This window comes from Tympanuchus pallidicinctus, unplaced genomic scaffold (genome assembly GCF_026119805.1).
Source record: "Tympanuchus pallidicinctus isolate F22 unplaced genomic scaffold, pur_lepc_1.0 scaffold15, whole genome shotgun sequence".
In the NCBI taxonomy this organism is placed as follows: domain Eukaryota; kingdom Metazoa; phylum Chordata; class Aves; order Galliformes; family Phasianidae; genus Tympanuchus; species Tympanuchus pallidicinctus.
The window spans coordinates 12,525,432-12,550,532 of NW_026294669.1; the positions used below are offsets into that span (position 1 = coordinate 12,525,432).

Below are 25,101 nucleotides of genomic sequence, written 5' to 3' on the forward strand. Positions count from 1 at the left end.
CCTAGGTGTTCCTAGCAGGCACTGATGCAATATTATTATTTTGTGAAAATAGTAGCATCACATTAAAATCAGCTGCTGAGTTTCCATATGGTGCATTGTGGCTTGCTTTTTTTTTTTTTTTTTTTTTTTGTCCTTGTTATTGTACCATTCAGTCTTTTTCCATGCATACAGGTAGAGATGAACAACTCTTACCATAACTTGGTTTCAGGTTCTGCAAAAAACTGAATTTAATTCCCATGCTTAGTAGTATCACAGTTGCATCACGGTAAACACTGATTTGAGCAGAATTGAAATGCTGTTGCCTCTTGCAAATATGACAGCTGTCTGTGACTCAGAGCTTATTTCAGCGTAGAATATGTAGAAAGTAAGGCAATGTTTTCTCCTTCATGCTTCAAATTTCTTTGTTTCTTATTGAAAATTCATGTTTTCTTGTACAAGTATTGGAGGAAGTCTTGCAAGGAGTGGAATAATACAGAATGTTCTGTATCTCAGTGCTAAGTTCTTCCAGGTTGTGATCTTTCCCACTCTAGAAAGAAATTTTGAAGTGGAGAATGGTATTGTTTTACATTAAGTGTTGCAGTTCTGGGATTTATGACAAGCTTGGCTGCTTTTTATTCCACTTTGGTTCCTTCACTAACCTACTGGATACCTTGAATTAAGTGTGCGCTTGTCCTCATTTCTTTAGACAGGGGATGAAACATACCATGATTTCATGGGTGAAATTTGAAGGTGGAGTACTCTTTTCTGTATCTGTATTCTCTTTCAGTGAAGATTGAAATGTTGTAAATTGCCAACATCTGTGTTATGTGCCCTTTGCACATTTCTAATCTATTTTGTTGGGTTTCTTTTCCTCAGCTCTGTTCATCAGAGCAACTTTGGCAGATATGAGAGTACTCAATGCATCCCTAGAAAGTAGTTAACCTCAAGTCTGCCTGATCACCATTCAGGGCTGATAGTGCCTATGTTGCTGCTCACATACGGATTTTGAACCCGTCCCGTTACCTGCCTAACAAAGTAGAAGAGCAAAATATATTCAGCAGAATCATTATGGGAGCCACCTTCTGCAGGTCTGTAAATAAGTTGCTGTTTGGTGTGCAGAGTTTGTGTACAAGGAGACTGAGATGAAGTCCAGAGTCTGATGCTATTTTTTGAATTGACTGGACTTTCATGAGCAGAAAATTTTCTTGCACCAAAGTTCCATGTCTGTCTTCTCCTGCAAACAAGTCTAAGAGAGTTTTGTCAAAGTGCAATCTGAAGTTGAGCACGTCATATGCTTGACTGGTATGATCTGGTATAGATCTGAATTAATATATCAAGTAGAGAAATAAATGTTTGCAAGGTTATTAAACAGCTGTTGCAGTTCATCACAGTTGCGTGACATTTTCTTGAGGTGCCTATAAGTAGCTTTTGAGATCTCTTTGAATGGAAATGTTGTATAAAAAAATTCATTTGCATTGATTCTGTTTTTCCTGTGGGAGTTGCACATCTATGGTTCTAGGCATTACCAGTGATTTTCAAACTAGAACATCTTTTGAAATCTTCATTTTTAATGTGTTTTATTTTCATTCCTAATACAAAACTAAATTGGAATTCTCTTTTATTCCCCTTCAATATAACTCATAAGCAAGCAACGGCCTGGCTAGACCCTGCTCCAAACCACAGCAGCTGTTACTATGTCACCTCTTCATGCAAGTGGGCCCTGCCTCTGCTGACTCATAAAAAACACATAAAATATTACTGTTGTGCCACAGCCTGGGTCACAGTGGGGCACCATGCAACCAGGCACCATAAAACAAACTTGGTCCAAGGTGAAGCCCAGCTCATGGTAAGCTGTTAACCTTACAGCTGCTAGCGCTAAGGAAAGGGCTACACAGTGCCTTCAGGAATCTGGTAGCAATATTTGGTGCTAATGGAGTTTTCTTATTTGTAAGCCTCATATAATTCCAGAACCAGAATATCCCAGGTAAATTCTCAGTCTGCTAAGTTTACAGGGCTTTTGAGAAGCCTCAGATTTCAGTGTTATATTCCTTCCCAGAGCATCTGCATCATTTGGGAAATTCCATATGAGTGCTTCATTGCCTGTGCCAGTTTGCCATTTTGTTCCTGTGAATTAATCCCTGTCAGCAACAGGTTGTTACAGAGCCTGTTTCTGAATAAGTATTTCTGTCATTCTTACTGGTAAGTTTACTGTTAATCAATATTTGAACCACTAGGGCTAAGAAATCTGATGCTACATCCTTGTTTCATCTTCTTTAATGGATGGATCATTTCCCTGTCAGCTGTGGATCTGAGTTTTCAAGTGACTATCTGAAGCAATTGGTGTTATTCAATCAATGGTCTCCAGCCCACAGGTGGTCCATAAAACATCAGAAGATAATCTGTAGAGCAGTGGGAATTGAAAGTGAAAATCAAAACAATCCTGAAGGCGTGCACAGCAATGCCCTGTGGTTAGCCACAAGCAGTGTTCTTCTGGCTGCATGCAAAACTATATCAATGGTGCAGGTTGATGTGGATTATTTTTTTTTCCCCAAGTTTCACTGAGAAGCCTGAGAAACACCACTACAAGGACATCTTGTTTTTTTTTTATGAAAGGTTTGTTATTACCAGCTCAGTTTCAGTGTGAGAAGGGTAGTTAAGGAGTTGCACAGCAGATTGGGTTCTGACTATGTTGCAGTCCTGAGGCTTGCTACTCTGGCTCTTGAGGTGTTATGAAGGAAATATCTTGGCATGGATGCCTGTGAACTAGGCCTATGGGGGCATACCTGGGCCTCGTTATAGACAGCAGGGTACAGATATCCCTGTGCTATCTCTTGAAAGGAGGTTGTATGGAGATGAGATTTTTGCCTCTTTTCCCAGGAAACCAGATAGAACAAGAGGTAATGACTTTAAGTTGTGCTCAGGAAGTTCAGGTTGAGTGTTTATTCTCAGCAAGGGTGGTTGGGCACTGGAACAACTGCCCAGAAAGGTGAAGGCATCACTGTCCCTGGAGGTATTCAAGAAATGTGACACTGGGAGGTATGATTAGCAGGCATGGAGGAGATGAGTTAATTGTTGGTTATGGTCTTAGTAATCATTTACAGCCTTAATGATTCTAAGATTCTATACCTGGCACAAAGGTGAGATTCCTTTGATAACACAAAGCAGTGCCTGGAGTGTGCTGCGCACACCAGCTCTATCCACCATGATGCTCTCATGAGTTGGATCTGATTGTCTGGTTTGTGTGAACTCTGGGGGGAAAAAAATGTCATTACACGATTGTCCTGTTAGGATCCCCCTTAGCAACAGCTTGGAGTAGTTGTGACCTGATTCACCAGTGATCATGAGGGCCCTCTGAACAGCATGAAGTGTGTGTGTGTGTCAGCAGGCTGCATTCCCACTGGCTTCAAAAGCAGAAATGTGTGCACTGTTCAGAGCACAGCCATATGCACAAATCTCACCTAGCTACTGTTACCTAAATATTTCTAGAGATGTGGTGCTTTTCATCATGGTCTTCCAGAATGTTTCTTTTTCGTATATATCAGAAAATGACTACCTTGTGGCCTATGATGCAGTGTGCTCTACTGATAGCTCTGTGTATTAGAGTATTACGAGAAGAAAAGAAATCACAGACTCTGAAATTGTTTCACGGTACTGCTATATTGAGATGTGCTTTTTCTTTTGTCTCTTAATTTTCACCTCTCGCTTACATTCTAGTTATTACATTTTCAGCTTTTTTTCCCACAACTGGTAAGACTCAAAAATTTTTGCTTCAACTTTTGTGTTTTTCCATTCTCCTTTTCCTTCCTATGAAAGATGAAATTTTTACATAATCACAGGATTTCAGGTGATGAGCTTTCTAAATATACATACACTTCCCTTCGACCACCTTGTATATCCAAGAGTATCTTAATAAAAATGTGAGTGCTGCCACAGCTCCGACTATGAGGCTTATTTTCTGTTGACGGTTTCATTACTGAAAAGAACAAGATCATTTCACTTGAAATATACGGGAAAAAAAACCCCTCTGAAATTATCTCTGCTGGAATTTGAATCGGACTCCCATACAGAAAGCAGAAAGCCCTTGAAGTAGCCATCTTGAAGTGCTACTTGTGGTACTCTTCAAAATGTATCTGATGGTTGCTAAATTGTCATTTGTAGCTAACATTTAATTAAGTATCCCCATCCAGATAGTTTTAATTATACATTGGTTGTTCTGAAAGTAATGCCTCTTATTTTTTTGCGTGAAAACTACAATAAATATGAAGTTCACAATAATACAATTTAAAATAGCAAACTCTCACAAAATACTTTTTTTTTTTTTTTTTTTTTTTTTTTTTTTTTTACACAACATAGTCATATCCATTAGCTACATGGTTTCACCAGTGATGAACAAGAGACCGCATTTCATGATGTGACAGCTGTGCATGGCTGTCTGGAATATGGCTTGTCTTTCATGTCACTGTTGCCTCTGCCTCATTGTGCTGCATCCACTGTTTGGTCTCCATAAATGTTTAATGAGTGTTGACGAATGTCAGTGGGAGCCATTTTTTCCATGTGGAGGAATTCAGTGACCTCCCTTTGCTTCACACACACTTTCATGTCAGACCCATTTTGTCAGACTGCCCCTCTGCTGCAGTGTGTCACACAGCTACATAATGTAATGTATTATTGTGGTAAGGTTCAACCTCTACTGCCTACCTCCAACATCCACCTCTGTTGTGGGCCAACATAATAAAATAGGAGGCATTACTTTTGGAGCAACGTTCATGTGATATGGCTGAATATGAAAGAAGTTTGTCAACCATCTGCAACCAACAGCAATGTAATCCTTGCCAAAAATAAGATCTGGTGCATAGAAAAAATAAGAGATAGGAAATGACTTGGGAGACAATTGGAATTAGGTATCAGAATTATGTACCCTTTTCAGCCTCATAAGCTTCTAATAAAAATAATTTTACAAATCACACGTTCCTCTTTCCTTCATTAAAGTACCTGGTGTTGTGGTGATGATTTCACTAGGATTGTTGATCTTCACAGGAAATCAGTGCCAGCAACGAAAGACGCTTGCTAAACATGTTTTAGCAATGGAGGTATATGCTATCTTTTGCTGTCATGACCAGAAAATAAAGCTTAGTACATAAAAGGATTTCTTATTTCTTTTCTTATTTCAGAGTTTTTAAGATAAAATGAAAAGAGCATGATAAATTTTCAAAGCATTCTGCCTTATAAATGTTCAAGAATATTTTTTGTTGAATGTAGATCTAATGAAACAATGTCTTACTGGATCTAGTAAAACAAAAACTTTAAAATAGAAGTTTTATTCCATTTCTAATAACATTTGTGGAAAAAAAAGTGAATATTTGTCTTTGAGTAAAAAATTTAAATGGAAAGTTTCCTTTTGTTAAGTGTTAATTCTAAGTAGGGCCATTAATTCTGTCTTGCAGTTTCAGGCAATTAATCAAACAGGCAAGAAAAAAATTATTACCGTTTGCAAGCTTAAATTTTCTTGAGTGCAAACCGTCAAAACTCTCATGTGTCCTGACTCAGGCTTTCATCTTTTCCTGAGTTTGCAGTGGTGTTCATCTTTCCTGTTCTTGCCAGTCTCTGACCAACCACAATATCTCGTGGCCACCTCTTTCTGCTAACCTGAATGCACCAAGCACTAATCTGAGCCCTGTCCCTCACTGTACTGAAGGGACTGTGATTTATGTTAGAGGCTGGTGGAGCATTATGAAGAATATCCTGAGCTTGGGGAAATAGTGCAACATCTTCCATAATGTCTGCTTCCACAACTTACTTTAATAACATCCTGTATGTGTTCCCCCAAATCCTGCTGAGGCACTTTGTGTGCTCTCATGTCCCTCTTCACTGTCTGCAAAGATGCACAGAACTTAGAAGAAAACTTAGCAATGAATTTAAATAATTCTAAGCAATTTTTTTAGAATAAAAATTACAAAGTTGTTTATGTCCTTAATTTCAAATTTAATGTTAAATGTTTCACCAAGGCTCTCTGTCCTTCCAGGTTTTCACAGGAAACAGCAATGCTGACAGTGTGGTTCACCACAAACTCCTGTACTCCATGAAAGCTCGCTTCTTGCGCTTCATCCCTCTGAAGTGGAATTTTGGTGGTCACATAGGGCTGAGAGTGGAGGTCTTCGGCTGCTCTTATAGTAAGTGGCTAGCTCTTATCTCACGTTTTCTTAAGAAGCTTTTGTTGGTGGTGTCAATACTTCAGTAGGAATCCAGCAAGGAATGAGTTAAAATCTAATATGAATTATATAACTGTTATTTCTTTTTCTTCAGCAGTAGTGCTTGTCTTTCTGTATGGGGATGTGCTCCCATCTAGCTCTGCTGGTAAAGCTTTGTCAGAGATGAGTAAAACTGTATGATGCTATGATCTCATGTCTCACCTCTTGCTTCTATGGAGGTTTGTACAGGGTTTTATTTAGGAATGTCACTGCCATCTCCTTAAGGGTAGTTTTTGCATGTGATGACTTATTTATATTTTTTTAAGGCAAGCTATCTAAGGAAAGTGCTAAGCTTGTGCAGCTAGTGTTTCTGTTTGAGACTGATGACTTTATAACTCTAGAGACAAGACAACTTATCAGCTGCTTTACAGTTTTTGCATGGTACTTTTCTTCAAGACAGGGTGATGACCTTCTGAGACACCATCTGCAGCACATTGTCATGGGATCAGTTTATAAACACTGTTACTTCCAGGCATTTCAGCCACATAATTATCTCTGGGTGGTGCAAATGTATGATGTATGACCATGTTAGTGTATGAAAGTAAAGAAAAAGGCCCAGTGTTGCTCTCAGACGCAAATACAGACAAGTCCCCAAGTGAGGAAACAATTACAATATTTGTTCCTTAGGTGACTGTGGGTTTATTTCTGCTGAGGTCAAATATGACTTCATAATGCACAGAAACTTCTGGAGACAGGCAATGTTTGATTGAAAAGCTCAGAGGATTAACAGCATTTTGGCCAGTAAATTTGACGTGATGTGGAACAGCTTACCATTATGTGACGGTACCATAATTCTATCTCTGCCCATTTAGATTTACTCCTCATCTGCTGCTCATATGTGAAGAAAAAGAGTTGTAAGATAAAAAGTGGGAAAGCTGTCTGGGAGAATTGTTGAATTTGTCTCAGCAGGATGAAGAGTGGAGTGTGTCTCAAAAGTTTTGGTTGTCATGATCTCCTTGAACAGAGCGTACACTCAGATCTTAAAAGCAGTGCACATGGTTTCACATTAAGGTCCTTGTTATTTGTGTGTAGATCCAAAAGCCTCATTCAGCTTTTTTTAGATGCTGTCTCTCCACCTACTTTTATACTTAGACATTATAAACTATTCATTACATAGTGACCTGCAATGTCCTGTTCTAGACAGACTGCTGCTTACATAAGATACCTTTTTCCGGCCACACCAATGAACATGGAAACTGAAACTTACATATAAATTAAAACTAACTGCCCTTGATGTCGTCGTTTCAAAATAACTATCTTGTCAATTTTCAAGGAGCTTTTTTCCATTATTATGACCAAATCTCTGCCATGAAGAGTGTAGTCCAGTCTTGCAGCAAATGAGACTGAAACTAAAACTTGAATTTTTTTTAGCTGAAAGCATTTTGATGTTGCTCCATGTGAAATGCTATATGGGCCCTACATCCATGTCAGTCTGCGGTTGTATCTTCTATGATACGAAGAAAACATCAGAGTGACTTGCTGGCTGAGTTTCTTTATGCTAATATCATCTAAGTCTTCATCTTCATCCTGTACCCTGCAGTTAACAGGGAATAAAAATGGTTGTGGAGAATTAAGGTATGAAGTTGAAGTGAAGCAGAAAAGAAATATAGGGATTCATAAAAGTTTTACAGGGTGTTGAAATATTCATTCCATTTATATAAATGTGCCATTCAGATTTCTATTCGGCAAATTTTGTATGCCAAGCAATTTCTGTCTACAAGTTTTGTTTATATAGCTTCACAGTCTTGCCTACTCCTAAAGCCAGGCACTCCAGCATGATACAAAGATGTATGATCATTTATAAAATGTCATCTTTACTCTTAAACTGATGGAATGTCTACAGCGGATCTTGAGCTGGTGAACACCTACAAGTGCTTTTTGTATTGCTTGACAGCATACAGGCTCATCCACTGTGTTCAGTTCTGGGAGAAGAATTACAGTAATAATTGGGGGAAAAAAAAATTAAATGACAAAAATAACACTAGACACAGTGTGGTCACAAACCAGGAAGAATGTGGAGCTTAAGAGAGAACGATGGACCAAATGTACAGCATGTCTAAGAGATGACCCTTTATGCAAGTGTCTCTGTATATGAAAGAAGGGACGTGAGGCCTGGGAGTAGGAACAGCATTATTATCACCTTCAAGTACCAAAAGCTTAAACTGATATAAGTTCATCAATGAAAATCTATTTCCTATTGATGCCCAATCCTCTCTACACTGTTGGAATGCTTGTCAGGCTTCAATATGTAAAAAAACCCAGAGTATTTGCTATTAAGTCCACCAAGGTTGAAAAAAAAAATTTTTCAGTGCCATGTTTGCTTTGGATCCAGTTGTGAAGCATAAGAAAAACTGAAAACATGCATGAGGAACACAGATGAGCCAGATCATGCACAAATATTCACGTGCAACCGCTGAGTTGCACTGATAGCAAGTTAAAAGTCAGATGGTGCTGGACTTTTGGTTGTCTATTCCACCTTTCAAGCAACTTCTGTCCCTAATGTATGGTACCTGGTCTGAAAATGGTGTTGCGTTATATTGATATCCTGGGCAGAAAATTGGAAAAGCAATTATTTGCAGGCAAGCTGGAGGTCCATTTTGTGGAAGTGGCAGCATTCTTTGAATGACTTAAATAAAAGTTTGAGGGTACTGACAGCTTAGGCCATCTGAATTTAATGAGCTGCTGCACATCTGTTAAAAATCTTGGGACTAATGCCAAATATGCAGCTGAGCACTTCAGTAGTACACCAAGGAGTGCAAAATAGCCTGTGGCCCTTTGTATGGTCTCCAACCACATCAGCTCCTTTTTAACCTTGTACATTTGAGCGTAAGATGGCAGCTGAAGGAAGATTTTGTGGTTTTGCTGCTGCATAAGCATTTTTGTAATGGCAGATCTCAGTAAATGTGACACCTTTGTGCCTGCGCAAGGCTTTGACTTTTCATTTTTTGGAGCGTGACTGTCCTCTGCTGAAAAGGTCCCAGGAACACAACCTTGTGCTAACTTTTGGCAAATGCAGCTTTCAATGTTGACTGCTTAGCAGGGAGCAGATGGAAGGCATCCGTCAGGCCTTCTTGGTCTCCAAGATCTCTACCAGGACACAGTAACAAATAAAAAATATTGAAGAGTCATATTATAGATTAAGTACAATATGCACAGGATGCCAAAGTGGCTAGCTTAGCATTTGACTGCAATGTACTGCTGTGCGGCATTCACTGTTGTTTACTACTCCTGATATAGGCCGTTTACTGTTGTGAATTTATCCCAAGCACTCCTCTGGAAAACGAAAGTACTTTCAATTTTTTCTCGTTTCTTCCTGTTTCTTCCCTTTCTCTCTTTAACTGGCTACCAGTCGACAATGTTTATTTGGAACATACAAACATATATTTACCAACAAAGCTGTCTCATGCAGATGAGTATCTTGACCTTATCATAATATGGATCAAAGCTCCTTTGGGTAAAAAAATCACATAAGGCTGTCAGATAAACTGGAATTCACAGAGGATGTGTGTGTATTGATGTTTTCTTTCTCAGAGAAACTATGTATTTCAATGAAATATAATTGCATTTATTTGAAGTTTCTGCAAAAGTTCTATCCTCAAAACAGATACTGAAATAGGAGCAAGATCTCAAAAAAATCTCAAAAAATATACAGGGATGCTTTCTGCTCAGGAAACATAATATGTGTTGTGTTAAGTGGAAATTTCCATCTAGTGGTGTGTGTATGCTTCACTGGCCATTTTCAGTGAGGAATCCAGAAGCAGTGTGCTTGCAACAGATAACTGGAGTTGCCACAGAGGAGGTGTTCAGACAAATGGCAAACCAATTGCTTTGGATGCTGGAGGGAATGGGTCTATCTTTATACTTGGGAATAGTCTTGTTAGCACAGGGGAAAAAATCTGACACAATTGCTTTTATAGAATAAGATTTATAGTTGCGTTGAAGATGCTGATTTGTATTCTATAACTAGTTAAAGGCCCAAAATGCATCAGCAGGATCAGGGAATGTTCAGTTAACAGGCTGGGGAATCACAGGAGAAACAATGATAGGATCTGAGATAGGGTATCTTCTGCCTTTGAGAGATGAATTTTCATTTGCAGTTCAGCACTCTGATTTCTCATCTTTTGCTCTCCTTGCTTCAGGGAATACAATCTGATATTGTACTCTCGATGAAATGATACTTTTGCTTGATCTTTCTTTTTGCCTCTTTCTCTTTCCCTCCGTGCCCCCTTGCCTTCTTCCATCTTCTCCTTCGTCTTCTGACAAGACAAAAGAAGGAGAACACAAAAAGCCACATCCTGTGTGAGAGACATTAACCCAGTCTAAGTCAAATACCCAAAGGAGTACTTACCAAGAGACAGAGAGATTTGTGATTAAAAACAAATCTGCCTAGCAGAACAGTCACCTTTGAGGTGCTCATCCACATTTTTCCCTTGAGATACACGATTGAGAGAACTGTGGAGCAGGAGGTTGTATTGCTTCAGATGTCCTGAAGCCAGCAAGGCCTGGACATCTGTTCATACAGAGAACAGAGTTCCTACCTGCCACAGGGAGCCAAGGCTTCTGCTCATTGATACAGGTGCAAGAGTAAGAGTTTTTATCTCAAATTGCAGCAGTTCTTAGAAGATATTTTCATATTGAGAAGTAACTTTGCTGAGTAACTAGTGACTTTTCTCCAAAATAATTAGTAGGAGCGTGTTTGTAAGAAAAAACATGTATCTTCTGTTCTGCCTCCTTGTTTGTTCCTGCACAAGTAAACTCCATTCTCTCACCTTGTTTTCAGTCTGTCATCTGCCAGCATAGCTAGTCCCGTAGGTTGAGCCCTTAGGTCCTGTACTTTTATGCATTTTATTTATTCTTTATTTTTAGTGCTGAATTAACCTGATAATTCAGCTTCAACTGACTGTTTCTACCCACCGCTAAGTGATTTTAATGTTGGGATCTGTTTTGGGAAAGCAAATTGAAGCACAGGAAGCATATGAAGACTGAATGAAGCCACAGAGTCACAGAATTGTAGGGGTTGGAAAGGACCTCTAGAAATCGTCGAGACCAACCCCCCTGCCAAAGCAGGTTCCCTACACCAGGTCGCACAGGTAGGCGTCCAGGCGAGACTGGAATATCTCCAGGGAAGGAAACTCCACAACCCCCCTGGGCAGCCTGTTCCAGTGCTCCGTCACCCTCACCGTAAAGAAGTTCTTGCGCACATACATGTGGAACTTCCTATGCTGCATCTTATGTCCGTTTCCCCTTGTCTTGTCTCTACATACCACTGAAAAGAGACTGGCCTCACCACTATGGCCCCCACACCTCAGATATTTATAAACCTGGATTAGATCCCCTCTCAGTCATCTTTTCTCAGGCTAAACAGACCCAGTTCACTCAGCCTTTCTTCATAGGGAAGATGCTCCAGGCCCTTCGGCATTTTTTGTGCCCCTCCACTGGACTCTCTCCAACAGCTCCCTGTCTTTTTTGTACTGGGGAGCCCAGAACTGGACACAGTACTCCAGATGAGGCCTTACCAGGGCAAAGTAGTGGGGGAGGATCACCTCCCTCAATCTGCTGGACACGCTCTTTTTAGTGCACCCCAGAATGCCATTGGCCTTTTTGGCCACGAGGGCACACTGCTGGCTCATGGCCGACCTGTCAACCAGCAGGATGCCAGGTCCCTCTCTGCAGAGCTCCTCTCCAGCAGGTCATCCCACAGCCTATACTGGTGCATGCAATTATTCCTCCCTAGGTGTAAGACTCTATATGTGCTTTTGTTGTCTCTCTTCAGTGAGCACCAGAAAACCAGCATGTAGTGCAGAATGAAATCGCATCTTGTATTTTAGTTTTTTTACTTCTGTAGATTTTCTTAGACTTATATTTCTTATCTTTGTCTTTCACAGGTGAGTTACAAACATATGTGTGTTCTAAATAAATACAAACACTCCAGTTTTCTGCAATAACTACTATATTAGCACTGGATCTTCCAGTTTTTTATAGGAAACAATCATTTGTTGTCATATAAACTGCCACTAATGAATTCTGGATGCCAATATTAGCATATATTTGATATATTCACATTTTATTCTGGGTTATTTGTTGGCTAGTGTCTTCACAACTGATAATGAGTGAAGGAGCACTTACCAGAAGTAGATTTCCTGTTGTACTGTTCTTTGTAAATGTTGAGGTCAGAACTGTTCTAGAAATTATGTTATCTTGTTAGAGCTTAGAGTTAAGATTTTAAATACAAACCTCTTTACACGTTAGTCTGGTTTAAAATGTAAAAAAGGAAAAGAAAAATGGAAAAAAAATCCCAAACTCAAACAAACTATTACTAAAAATGAAAGTAAAATTAAACTCCAAGGAGTTTAAGAACTCTCAAAGGAGCTTAAAAGACTTAAAATCAACATCTTTAATACAGTTGCTGACCTGGAAGTCTTGATTATTTTACATGTGGACCTTTAAGTTATTTTTAAAAGAAAATAAAAAACTGATTGCTTTAGGTTATCATTAAAACATGGTTTGCAAACAAAGATAGCCTTTACTTTTTCTTCTTTGTTACTGCAAAGATATTCTTTGTCTTTACACATGTATTCCCAGCAGTTTTGTAGCATGGTAAATGCTTGTTCAGATTTTTTTCTTCCAATGTCCTTTAAGATTTTTCGTAACAAAGAAAAAGCTAATTTACAGAATTTACATATTTGTAATTTACAAGTAGATACTTCATTTGTAATTTGTGACAGATTTGGATAGACTTAGAACTGAATTTATGTAGGTTGCTCCGAAAGGAATGCTTCCTATTTATTTCCATGGAGAGTACAGTGGATACAAAGAGCACAATAATGCTATTTGATAGAGCAAATTCTCAGTTACAAAACACTGTTGCAGCTATCTTTCAACATAGTCACAACCATTAGCTATGCATTTTCATCAATGATGATCAAGAGGCTGCGTGCCATCCATGTAAAAACGTGCACTAGCAGAGATGACCAACTGTTTTACAGTTGCTGTAACAGCCTCATTGCTAGAAAAATGTTGGCCATGCAGTCCGATTTTCATTTTGCTGACATCCACTATTCGATCTTCATAAACGTTCAGCAAGCGTCAATGAATAGTTAGTGGGTGCCATTTTGGAGGAATTTAGTGATACACCTTTGCTTCATATGCTCTTCCATGTCAGACAGCATTCTATCAGTCTGACCTGTTGTTGCTGTCTGTTGAATAGCAATAAGATGTAATAAGAATATAGTAGGGAAGGTTCAACCTCTTCTGCCATATCAGCAACATCTGCCTCTGATGTTGTGTACGAATGTAATAAAACAGGAGGCATTAGTTTTGGAGCAGTCCTTGCATACATCAGTCATATTTCACTATGATGCCTAATTTAAGAGTACCTCAAATTTTCTGGCTATATATGGAGAAAAAGAAAATTTTCCAAAAACATATTTCACTTAACATACCATTTTGTTATGCAAATAGAGTATTGTATTCTTCTGTGCTGAAGGAAATATTTATTGGAATTGAAGAGCTGGTAGCTTGTTTCCCATCACTGTGATTGGGTTTTAAAGTCTGGCTGAAGAGGGAAGTATGTTTTCAAATAGGATTTTCAAAAGTGTGTAATCAGTTTAGGTGCTCAGTTCCCATGAAATCCCTTCAAAAGTTTTTGAACTGATATTTGAACAGTTCTGCCAGCATACTCAATTTGCATGCAGAAATATGATTGATAAAAATCCATCACAAGCATGCAGCCAACCCTAGAGGCTAAGATGGTGCTTATTTGCATGCAAAGGTAGATGCAGATATGGCCGTGCAAAAACATCTCACCAGGCATTTCTGAAGGTACAAAACCTTGAGTGAGAGCTCATGTAATTCAAAGTAATGAATAATATCCTGGGTGTGTTTAAGAGACAAACAACAAGTGTGACAAGGAATGCTCTGGAGTTCTGAATCTAAAGGAAGGTTTGTTTTAAAAAGTGAAGAGACAAAACAAACCTCACATGAGTAGGAGGAGGAAAGGTGCAGAGTACTTCTGTTTTTTCATAGTGTTTCCCTTTCTCCCAAACAGAGCAAGAGTGCTTGTAAATGAATGAAATGTTGTTTGGTTCCCGGGTTGCACAGCTTCTATGTATGTCCTGTGGATTTATACTTCTGAGAATACCAAGCTCCAAGCAGTAATTGAAACAATCCTGAATCATTTTGGTCCTTCTCCTGATGCTATCTCCTCTTCATTTTGTCATCTTCTTTTCTCCAGAGTCAGATATTGCAGACTTTGATGGCAGAAGTTCCCTCCTCTACAGGTTCAATCAGAAGCTTATGAGCACGTTCAAAGATGTGGTTTCCTTAAAGTTCAAGAGCATGCAGGAGGATGGAGTCTTATTCCATGGAGAAGGACAACGAGGAGACTATATTACCCTGGAACTACAGAAGGGGAAGCTCTCCTTGCACATCAACCTGGGTGAGAGCAATTAAGCTTGCTGGTTCACATATTAGTCTAACAAGGATTGCCTTAGTTTTTGTTGTTGTTGTTGTTGTTTCTTTGTTTGTTTTGTTATATTAAGCACGAACTAGAAAGTTCAGCTCAGATCAGTAGTGATTCTATGGCTTGGAGTTCAAAGAGTTTATTGTCTTTTTTTTTCTTTTTTTTTTTTTTCTGTTTAGTAATCAAAACTTTGCAGAAAACACAGAGATGAAATGAAGTATCTTTGATCAAAATATTGTGTATTTGGATATTGCATTGTTTCTAGAGATGGTTGCTGTTGAGTACTGTGAATATCTGGAAGACTATCACCATGTGATCATGTTGGGTTGCAGGGGCAGATTAAAGACTGGATTAGTTTCTCTTTGTAGAAGAGCATTTGCTTTTTACTGGTGAATGTACTAAAGCACTTTGATGTCAGGTGCAACTGTAAGTAGGAGTGATCAATCTCTATCCTCTAGCCTTATTGCAAAAATCTTAATTAGCTTAAGTTGTGGGAGAGCCGTGGTTATTGTCTCAGCAGTCCTTGCTAACTCACATTTCTCATACTGATTTGTCCTCTGCTCCCAAGTGTTTCATACTGGGATAAGAATAAGATATAGTTAAATATATTGTTACAATTTCCTCAGGAGAGACTCTGTGAATGCGTCATCTTAGATAAGAGTTATTTTCTTTCAGCAGTAGCCCCAAATCTACAGATTTTAGTCATTTCATATTCTCTGTGTGCATTCATGTGCCACAGACAAGGATTTTGATGTCTATTCTTCAGTGTGCTTGCACATTGATTGGCAGTTTTGGAGCAGGTCGTCTTTCTATTCTGCTGGGATATATAAAAGGACACACGCTCCTTTTCAGACCCTCTGATTTAAGTGTTTAGACATACAGCCAGCCAGAATACAGAAGAGTGCTATAAATCAGTGAGGTTAGGGCCTAAATATTTTTATGATTCTTGATCTAAACTTGTGGAGATCTGGAATGGGTTTAAGAATCTTTTTGAACTACATGAAACCCTTGCATTTATGCTTCTCCACTGATTTGTGATTGTATTGCTTGTTTTTCCTCCAAAAATAATCATATGCAATATTATCATTAAAATACGAGAAAAACACATAGTTGCAACTGAGACATCAGGTGTAGCTTTTTTGTGTGAATAGGCAGCAGATTTTAGTGCTACAGAAAGGGGAGCTCTTAAGACACGAAGGAAAGAAATGTCTGTGTACATGCAGGTATAAATGAGAGGCCCAAAGAATCTAAGAGGGAAGCTTTGTGAAAGATCTGTTTCTGGACAGGATCTGGTTTGTTTTTAGTAGCACATGAGCTCATCTTGAGCCCTAATTCTTTAGATAAGGGCATTGAGGTTACTCTGGTGTCTTACGCCTGTTTCTTCCCCTTCAGGGGATTCCAACCTGCACTTCACTAACAGCCACACATCCATCACCCTGGGTAGCCTCCTGGATGACCAACACTGGCACTCAGTTCTCATAGAGCGCTTCAACAAGCAGGTGAACTTCACAGTGGACAAGCATACTCAGCATTTTCGAACGAAGGGGGACTCGGATCACTTAGATATTGATTACGAGGTGTGTGAAACCCTTTTAATGAAAATCTGGGTGTAAAATGAATGTGATGAAAAACATCCACTCAGCAAAGCTGTTTCTTTCCAGCAGAGATCTTTATTTAATGTTTCCTTCCCAGAAAGCTCCTTTAGCAAGCATAAAGTATATTAGTGCAATTCTACCTGTGACAGTCTTAGTAAATAAACAGTCTGTTGGCAAATACATACTGGATTATGATTATATTAAAATTAAGCGAGAATTTGATCTAAATCTGTATATCTGCCTTGGTGGGGATCTGGCTTTTGGCCAAATCTCCAGGGAGAACTCTTGTATGCAGAAAGAGATTCTGTGACACCATCTCCAATATTATTTTAATGGGACCATTGAGCACTATCCCTGCATCCTCTGACTGACATGACTAGGGGCATTCTGGCTCCGAGCTGTGCCACCACCATACTCAAATGATTCTATGTAGAGATGAGCAGGTAGAGACTACCCCCTTCCTTGTAGAAGTGGGAGGCTCTGACAAAAGCCATTGAAAGATCTGGCTGTGACCCAGGCCCCTTCATATTTAGGGGTGTGATTCTGAGCATACTGGTAAACAGAAGAAACATCCTTCCCATCAAAACCAGTTGTACTCCTCTGTGATGATGCCGAAGTTTGGCAGAGAGCAGCAATTCAGTGCTTATGGCTCATAGTGAAAAATAACTAGAAAATAAAAAACAGCAACGCTCTTAAATCTACATCATATCTATATGCAAGACAGTTCATCATCTGCTCTTTCCACTTATACACACCTACTTGCAAATTATACATGTTCATTTTTATCCCCATGTGCTTGTCTACCAAGTTTTGTTAGCCCTCAAGGTCATGCTTGCACAGTCAGAGCCATCACCCTGCCTGGATCTGCTGAGGTGTCATGGTTCATTTCTCCGAGACCAGAAGCTTCCTCTCTGCACTTTGAATTCATTTCTCTACAAAGGATCAATTCCCAGTGCATGTTAGTGACAAATGTGGATGGCTCAGTAGTGGCAGGTACTCTACTCCTCTCATGTTCCAGCTGAATTTCCCCTCCATGCATTTCACAAAGCATAGTGAGGAAAGTAGTACCCATCTCTGTTAACTAACCATTTGGGTAATAAGATTTTGAAACAGCTACAGACAACACTAACCAGAGTCAAAGCTGTATCTGTTTTTAAGGTGAAGTTGGGAAGACCAAACAATTAATTCATCAGCTTTTCTAATTCCAAAATCATAAAATTTCTTGCTTTCTGCTGCAAGATTGATGCCAACTTGGGAAAACACAGGCTCCAATGTAATTGGCAGAACATTTTTCCAGATGTTCTGAAATGGGAAGCATAGTGAAGATCTTCAGCAGAAATAAATCACCGTGTCAGCACTGACCTCTGTGGCACTCAGTCCTGGCCCCTGGTGCTCAGTATTTTATACAAGGTGTTTTCTTCTATTTGCACTGATATGGTCTTTCAATTGAACCTAACACCAATATATTCTAATGAAAGTTTATCTCAGCACACGTTGGGGATTAAAGGCCTTACTGAAGGTAATAAAACCATTAGTTTGGTAATTAAAATTATTACCAATCACAAAAAAAAAAACTTTCTTTATAATGCACTGTTGTAATTAATACTGATTTTTCTTCTGGTTTTGAAACCCAATGTGGAGTCTCTAAACAGCAGATGGAAAGAACAGAACATGAAAGAAGGAAAGTATGGTGCTTTAAGGAAGAGCTAATGTTTCTCTCTGGAAAAAAAACATTGCTTATAACATAGGCCTGCATGCCAATAACAAATTTGCAAGTGATGCAAAGTAACTGTCTGTTCACTCTTTATTTCTGCAAAATTATCAATTAATACAACTGAGGCACATGTTCATTAAGGACTTGTTTTCAAAGAAGTGCTATCAAGGTTATCCAGGGAGATTTAACTTGCTCATGTGTCCTGGCTTGCTAGATGGAGTGAGAGGAAAAATAATCCCCAAATTTCCCTTTACTTTTGTAATAATGAGCTGAGGCATTAGGAGTAGCAACCGAGGAATAAGGTTGACCAGGTTCCAGCAGCCATCAGCATCTGTGGTGCCTCACAGCACTACTGTGCTGAGATCAATACAGTAGGTTTGGAGCATAGCTCCCAACATGCTGAAAACACTAAGAAGTGTGGGAGCTGCAGAATCCTCTCTTGCATTGTATCATTTATGAAGCTGCTTCCTGCAAGGGGAAAATGAAGGGAAAGAAAAAAACAAACAAGAAAAGAAATGAGAGGTGTAGACAATAAGATTTTGCAAAAAAAGCTAATTAGAAATGAGCTGTGTGTCTGGAAAATGGAAATATGCTTAATGGAAGTTTTAGGCTTGGAGTTGGTGTTGTGTTAAAGGACAACGTTCTGAGTGATGCCCAGTTTGGCACAAGAAGTCCAATTGTGTTCAATATATGAATGATCACGATTATAGATTCACGAATAGTACAAATAATTATTTTCAATTTTCTTTAGGAACATAATGGGATTGTGTTCCAAGGATTTTTAAAGCTTTATTGACTTACTTTCTCTGTTCCCTGTAAAGTTTTAGCCCTCCTCTAAAGTGATTAGTTGTTACCTGTGTAATACATATTCTAGTACTTAAAAAATAAAAAATCTTAACTTTTGTTTGGATGCGTAACCTGCAGTACTTTTCCACTACACTGCTCACTCTCAAATACTGTGTGCAAGCCCAAACCACAGTGAAATTTGAGACAAAACATTTGCAAGATGTACATGGGGTAGTCTATGAGCTGAAGCAAGAACTGTTCAAATACCTGGTGGGTGGAAAGGTGTGACTCCAGTTCACAGGTACTTCCATTGCACTGTGGGAATTTTATTTCCCTATTTCTCCAGCCTCCTATTGTGTTTCCTGGCTGCTGTGCTTTGCTGCTCAGTCCCCTGGTCAGAGGGGCTTGGAGTCTGAGTGTTCCTGGTGGAGGACTAGTTGATGAGATGCTGCATAATGGCACATGAAAGCCTTTTGCAAATGAGAGAGCTCACTGCGGCAGCAGTGTTTCTCAAACAGCTGTAATGCTACACTGTGTAATTCCCATGCTGAGCAGCATGTGCTCTACTCTGTGCTCAGATGTGATGCTGTAAACATGATTTGTCTCTGAGATAATAACCCAATTGTCTGTATGGAGCTTTCGGTGTGGTAATTAAATGCTGCTCTTGTTCTTTCTAAAAGCTCAGCTTTGGAGGCATTCCTGTCCCAGGGAAACCAGGAACCTTTCAGAGAAAAAACTTCCATGGCTGCATTGAGAACCTCTATTACAATGGAGTCAATATAATTGACCTGGCAAAAAGGCGCAAACCTCAGATCTATACTGTGGTAAGAGACAGTGCTGTTTACTTTCCTTCTTACTTCCCTGCTGTTGGTGCTGCTGGCTGTACTGAATGAATGGAGTTCAGATTTAGATAGCTATCGCATATTTACTTTGTTAAAATAGTATTGCTGATGCTAGCAGTCATCTAGCTCTGACTGCTGTTGGACATGTTAAAAGCTACATGTGTAAATGAGTTTCTCTGACTTTGCAAGTATATTAGAATTTGTTTGGAAAAACTTTTTACTTGTGCAAGATGAAAATATATCTTTCTGATGGCATGAGAGGTAACAGAGTTTTTTGTCTGAATAACTGAGATAAAATCTTATTTTCTGAGCCATTCCCCATCTTTATTGTGTACACTAGAAGCAAAGTTTTATTCTGCTATTTCATTTGGTATTACAGAGACAAAAGATTGTTTTTCTTACTAAGAAAAATATTTTCCTTTATAACAACCCTTATATTTAGTGTATTATTAACAATTCTGAAAGCCATTCACCTGTTTCTTATGTCTCTAAATGTGAGCAGAGCTAAAGCAAAAGGAATTAGTCTTATCCAGGCTGCTAAGATAAGGTATACAAGTAACTCACACCTAATAGTTTCCAAAGTTACAAATTTATTTAATTATAATGTAAGCAAAATAAACCTTTCATATTGTAATTACAGAAAGCAGTACGCTCTTGAGCAGTGTTCAGAAATATTAAATAATTCATCTGTTTATTTTGCTTAATCCTTACTCCTTCGCCATGTTTGCAATCAAACCTTTGGCTAATAGTGCGTCTTTGGAGAATACTGAATCAAAAGTACTTCTGGCTTTCATTACGTTTTCTGGTTTGTAGTAAGGCGTGTGAACAGATTGAAGGTGCAACAGAGCAAACCAGAAATCCAAGAGAAATCCTTACTTTACTCACTTTCCCTGCCTAGGGCTAGACTGAATATACAAGGAAACAGACAACAGAACATGGATAGGTAAGAAGTCCTGCATCACGTTGCTGGCTGTTGAGATTGTCTCCAGGATGCTCCCCTAGCATGAGACTGAGACCTTTCTTTAACAACTCAAGTTTGATTGCTCTGACTCAGGAATCTAAGGTATAAATCTTACGAACTGCATAGGCTGGCTGCTCTACTGCATTTTGCAAAATTTGTGAGCTGTTATGTTCTGTGTCTGTGCCACTTAGTTTACACACAGTACCCAGAAAATTACTGCATTCACAGATGCCTCATACTCTTGTTTGAAAATCCTTCCATAAGTAAGCATCTCCTGCAAATCTGCTATCTTCTAGCATCCTTTCTACCACAGCTATTTATATCTTCTGGCAATTTTCAGGTACTCCTAGCCATCGCAGGTTAATATCCCTCTCCCATCTTCTTGCTCTTCCCTATCCATTAGGCATTTGTTTATTCAAATTAAAATATCTTGTTCTTGCTAAATGTACTTTTTTGTCTGCCAGATTTCTTCTGTGCCTAAAAGCAGAAATACTTCAAATTTGGAGTAAAAACTCCAAGTTCATTGAGGTTTTCAAGCAGCAGTCCGTATCCATAGGGAGCTACAAGCTTATAAGCTTTTTGTCTCTGTAGTTACTAAGGCTGTCTGGAATAGAAATGCAATTAAAGGAACAGCACAGGAATAGAATTAAATATATCAAGGGCTTTTGATCATTTCTTCCAACAACCTTTGATCCTTTCCCCCAAGCTCGAGATTGCCACAGGAGGTTCTGTGTTGTTAGTCCACAAAATATCTTTGTCTCCGAACAAAAGATAAGGACAAGCCAAACAGATTGGGATTAGAAAGTCTTTAGTGCTCAGAGACATTATTTTTTTGGCCTCCAAAGTGGAGGTGGCCTTCAGCACACAGACTCTGCTTCATTCTGTGTTCATTTGGGCTCACTGACACAGTTAATGGGCTGAACTTGTTGGATTTTCATACCCAGCAACTTCTTTGTTTTGTTTTGTTCTGCTGCTTACATCTGTCGGAATGTCAGCTTTAGAAGTATACGTTTCCTGTTATGAAGTTCCTCATCCATAGAAATAATAGTCCCGCATCAGCTGCATTTAAAGTCAGGGTAAGAAACTAGGGGTTGTCAGTGACAGAGTGCTGTGCTACGTTGTACTCTCAGGTTGTGGGTATGATCATCATTCTGACTGTTCTTTTCTATAACTCATTTGCAGTTGTCAGATTTGCAACAAATCCTCTTGAGAATACATCTTAAGATAATAAGGCAACTAATCTCTTTTGGACTGCATTTGCCTTCAGAATTACTTTTTTTTTTTTTTTTTTTTTAATTGCTTCATGTTTCACCTCTCTCTGTGGTGGCCCTATTTGGCCAGACCATCTCTGGTGCTCCTTCTGTCACCAATGGCATGTTGCAATTTTTAAAAAATTCCCTTAGGTTCTTGAGTGTGGTGAAATGCCAGGGGATCTTTTATTTTTTCTCCTAAGCAGTTACTAGTTTAAATTGCAAGTGGTCTGAAGAAGTCAAATTTCTGAAATTAATACTTTCATGATTATAAGGCTGTATCCTCGGGAAGCCTTTGAAAATACTTTGAAATAGTAATTTAAAAATCTTTCCTATTACTAGTTGTGTCTGGGTTCTCAACATAAAAGCAGCACAGACTGCTCATCATGAGGAGTTACAGCAGCCACTCTTCCTGGGCCGCTAGTTAGGAGCAGGAGCTACGTTTACAAGAAACAGAAGATTTTCCCCATGGGTTACTTGAGTTATTGATATCCGAGATTCTGAAGTCCATGCTGAAGGATTTTGACTATGCTAAAAATGTATAAATTCAGGAGCAGACTGAATAAGATTTAGGAAGGTAAATCCATTAATGATTGCTAAATAATGGAAACTGCGTTTTCAACCCAGGCCATTCTATGATTCTATTATGTCTGACTGAAGGAGTAGTTAGTGGAAAATAGTTAAAGACTCAGAGATCACTAGCAGGAGATATCAGCTGTTTTGGTATTCTTCTTCAGACAGCCATCTATAAGTGCTTATGAAGGCAAGATGGACCTTAGGTCTGCCCCAATACAGCTGCTGTTATGTGAGGGTGCAGAAATTTCTTTAATGCGATTCTCACTATGGTGCTGGGTGTCACTAGGTTGTAGACAGAGGAGTGTAGGGAATCCCCAGATTCATACACATCTTACAGATGAGAATAGATAAATTTAAGGAGCAGTAACTATTTCCTTCTCTGTACTAAATCCAAAGGGAAGTATCTCTGGCAGAGTAATTTAGGCACCATTTTCTACTTAGATCTGTATTCATACCACTAGAAACTGCCCTAACATGAAGACCTGTGACCAGGGTGTAAGACTTGTTCTGTCTCAGTTGCTTCTGGTGCCAAAATAGGCAGCTGTCTAGCTAAAGGAAAGAAATGAAGAGGTCATGAAAACTTGTAGTTATGATCTTGTCAGTATTCTACTGTATGCATTTGGTGTAATTGAGGAAAACACTCTCCCTCTTTCTCTTCCTTTACCTTTGCCTAACAGGAATTGTAGTTGTATTTTTATTTAGCAGACTAAAACATACACTGACTTGAGAGGAGTGCAGGATATTTGTACGTTAGAAGTTGTCGGCTCTCAGACATGCTTGAATTTCTACGTCAGCTTGTAGTGTTGAATCTGGGACTGACAATTCAACACAGCAAGGGATGTGATGACATGTAAATGCATCACTGTAGTGCCTCAAGGAAATAACCAATTGTGAGCATCAAAGAGCAAGGAGAGATACCTAGTGACAGGAGAATGTAAACTAATAATTCATTCCCTTTATAGAAAATCCAAACATGCTGTTTTATCAAGTTGATTTGAGATACCTTCGTTTTGAGAAGAATTTGCTTGTCTATACACATTTCCTTTTACCAAAGTGTTCTTGTGAGTGTTAATTTATATGTGAATATCAGGCTGGTAATCCAAGAAGGTATCTACTATGGTTTGAAGAACCAGGAATTTGATACATAAAATATTTTTTTTTCTCTTTCTTTTAGTTTTCAACTGCAACCAGACTGTAGGAAAGATTAAAAAAAAATAATAATAAAATGAAACTATTCAGTGACATTGTTCACAAATTCCTGTAAGTCTAAGGCAAATGTATTAAAAAAAAAAAAATGTCCACTTATTTAATGAATATGTGTGTGTTTAACAACTGTAAAAAAGAGAACAACTGAGTTTGCTGTTCTTTTGATAAAGCACATGAAAACAGACTCTGGAAATATCTGGTTCCTGTAAAAATACCTAACAGACTATAGGACAGCCAGAAAGTCTATATAAATAGCATTCATTAAGGTCCCATTTTGTTGTTGCTCAATGATGTGACAGAACAGCTTAGGAAGAAATTTTGTCACCTCAATCAAAGTCTTGAAATAAAGTGTATTTAAATGACAATTTTTCCATTTATTTCAGTTGGTTTTGTCCACAATTCTAAAGACTTTCAGTTTGTAAATATTTAATCCACTAGCTACAATAATGCACTTTTCTTTTCTTGATAAAATAGTTTGTGTTAGGATTTTGATAGTTGTGAAAAAGCCAATAGAAGCAAATCTTTCAGCGAGTTCTACCGTATTTTTTTGTAAGACTAGATAGCATGTGCAAAAAATGACAAAGTTCTGAGCAAACAAGGCCTCTTTTGAAAGTCATTAGCCTTTGGCAAATTGCAGGTTAGAAACAATTCAGAGATTAATTTATTACATGATCTGCATAGTCAAAGTGAATGAACGGGGCAGTTGGTACCCACTGAGCAGAGGAGAATGTTACAATGAGGGAGGTGATAAGGCAGTTTGTCTCTGTAGGAGAGCAAGAGAGATGGCTAATTATTGTCATAGAAGTTAGTAGGGTGTAAAGAAAGTGGGGGAGAGTGTAATTTACAGTAAAGTCAAGGCTTAAATGTCTTTTTTTTAAGGTCTAATTCCAATTGGCAAGGTCCAGCCTGATATTTGGCTGCCTAGAAAAACAAGAGTGCAAGCTGATCACCATCAGTGAGGAGCCTGAAGTCTAGGCAACTCTTACCAACCATTTAGATTGGTGCTGTGATATGGTAGAGAAATGACTGAAATTTGAAAGAGGAAAGCCTAATAAAGAAAACTAATAATAATAATAAAAATCTGATCAGAATTGCTTTCTATGCATTTCTCTGTTTTAAGGTAGATGTGACTCTGTTTCAACAATAATAATTTAAAAAGTCTCCTTGCTGCTATATTTTGTTCCAGATAAAACAAAATAAACATAAACCAGATCAGTTTACCCTGAACTGGAAGAAAAGAAAGAAAAAAAAAAAAAAAAAAAAAAAAAAAGGGCTTGCATTATGCTTTTTTGCCTCCTTGATTTTAAACATCTGTCTTAAGTCACTTTTAGCAAGGTGATTTTGAAAGCCTGGCTTCATTCCTGCTCATTATTTAAAGGATGGAAAATGCTAAGTGATTCATATTTTGTTTGCATTTCCTGCTATATACTTATGGTCTTTTTCTCTTTCTGTGTAAACAATGTATGATTTTTCCAAATTAGCT

At 38.5% G+C, this 25,101-nt stretch overlaps 1 protein-coding gene across 2 annotated transcripts in view; it reads left to right on the top strand.

The window, feature by feature from the left end:
* CNTNAP5 (contactin associated protein family member 5) overlaps positions 1–25,101 on the top strand; it is a 263,012-nt gene that overhangs the window by 104,895 nt on the left and 133,016 nt on the right. For both annotated transcript variants that reach the window (XM_052675060.1, XM_052675061.1), the window contains 4 exons: positions 6,002–6,149; positions 14,461–14,664; positions 16,081–16,265; positions 19,464–19,607. In XM_052675060.1, coding sequence (XP_052531020.1) covers positions 6,002–6,149; positions 14,461–14,664; positions 16,081–16,265; positions 19,464–19,607 — 681 coding nt within the window. The remainder of the gene's footprint in view (positions 1–6,001; positions 6,150–14,460; positions 14,665–16,080; positions 16,266–19,463; positions 19,608–25,101) is intronic.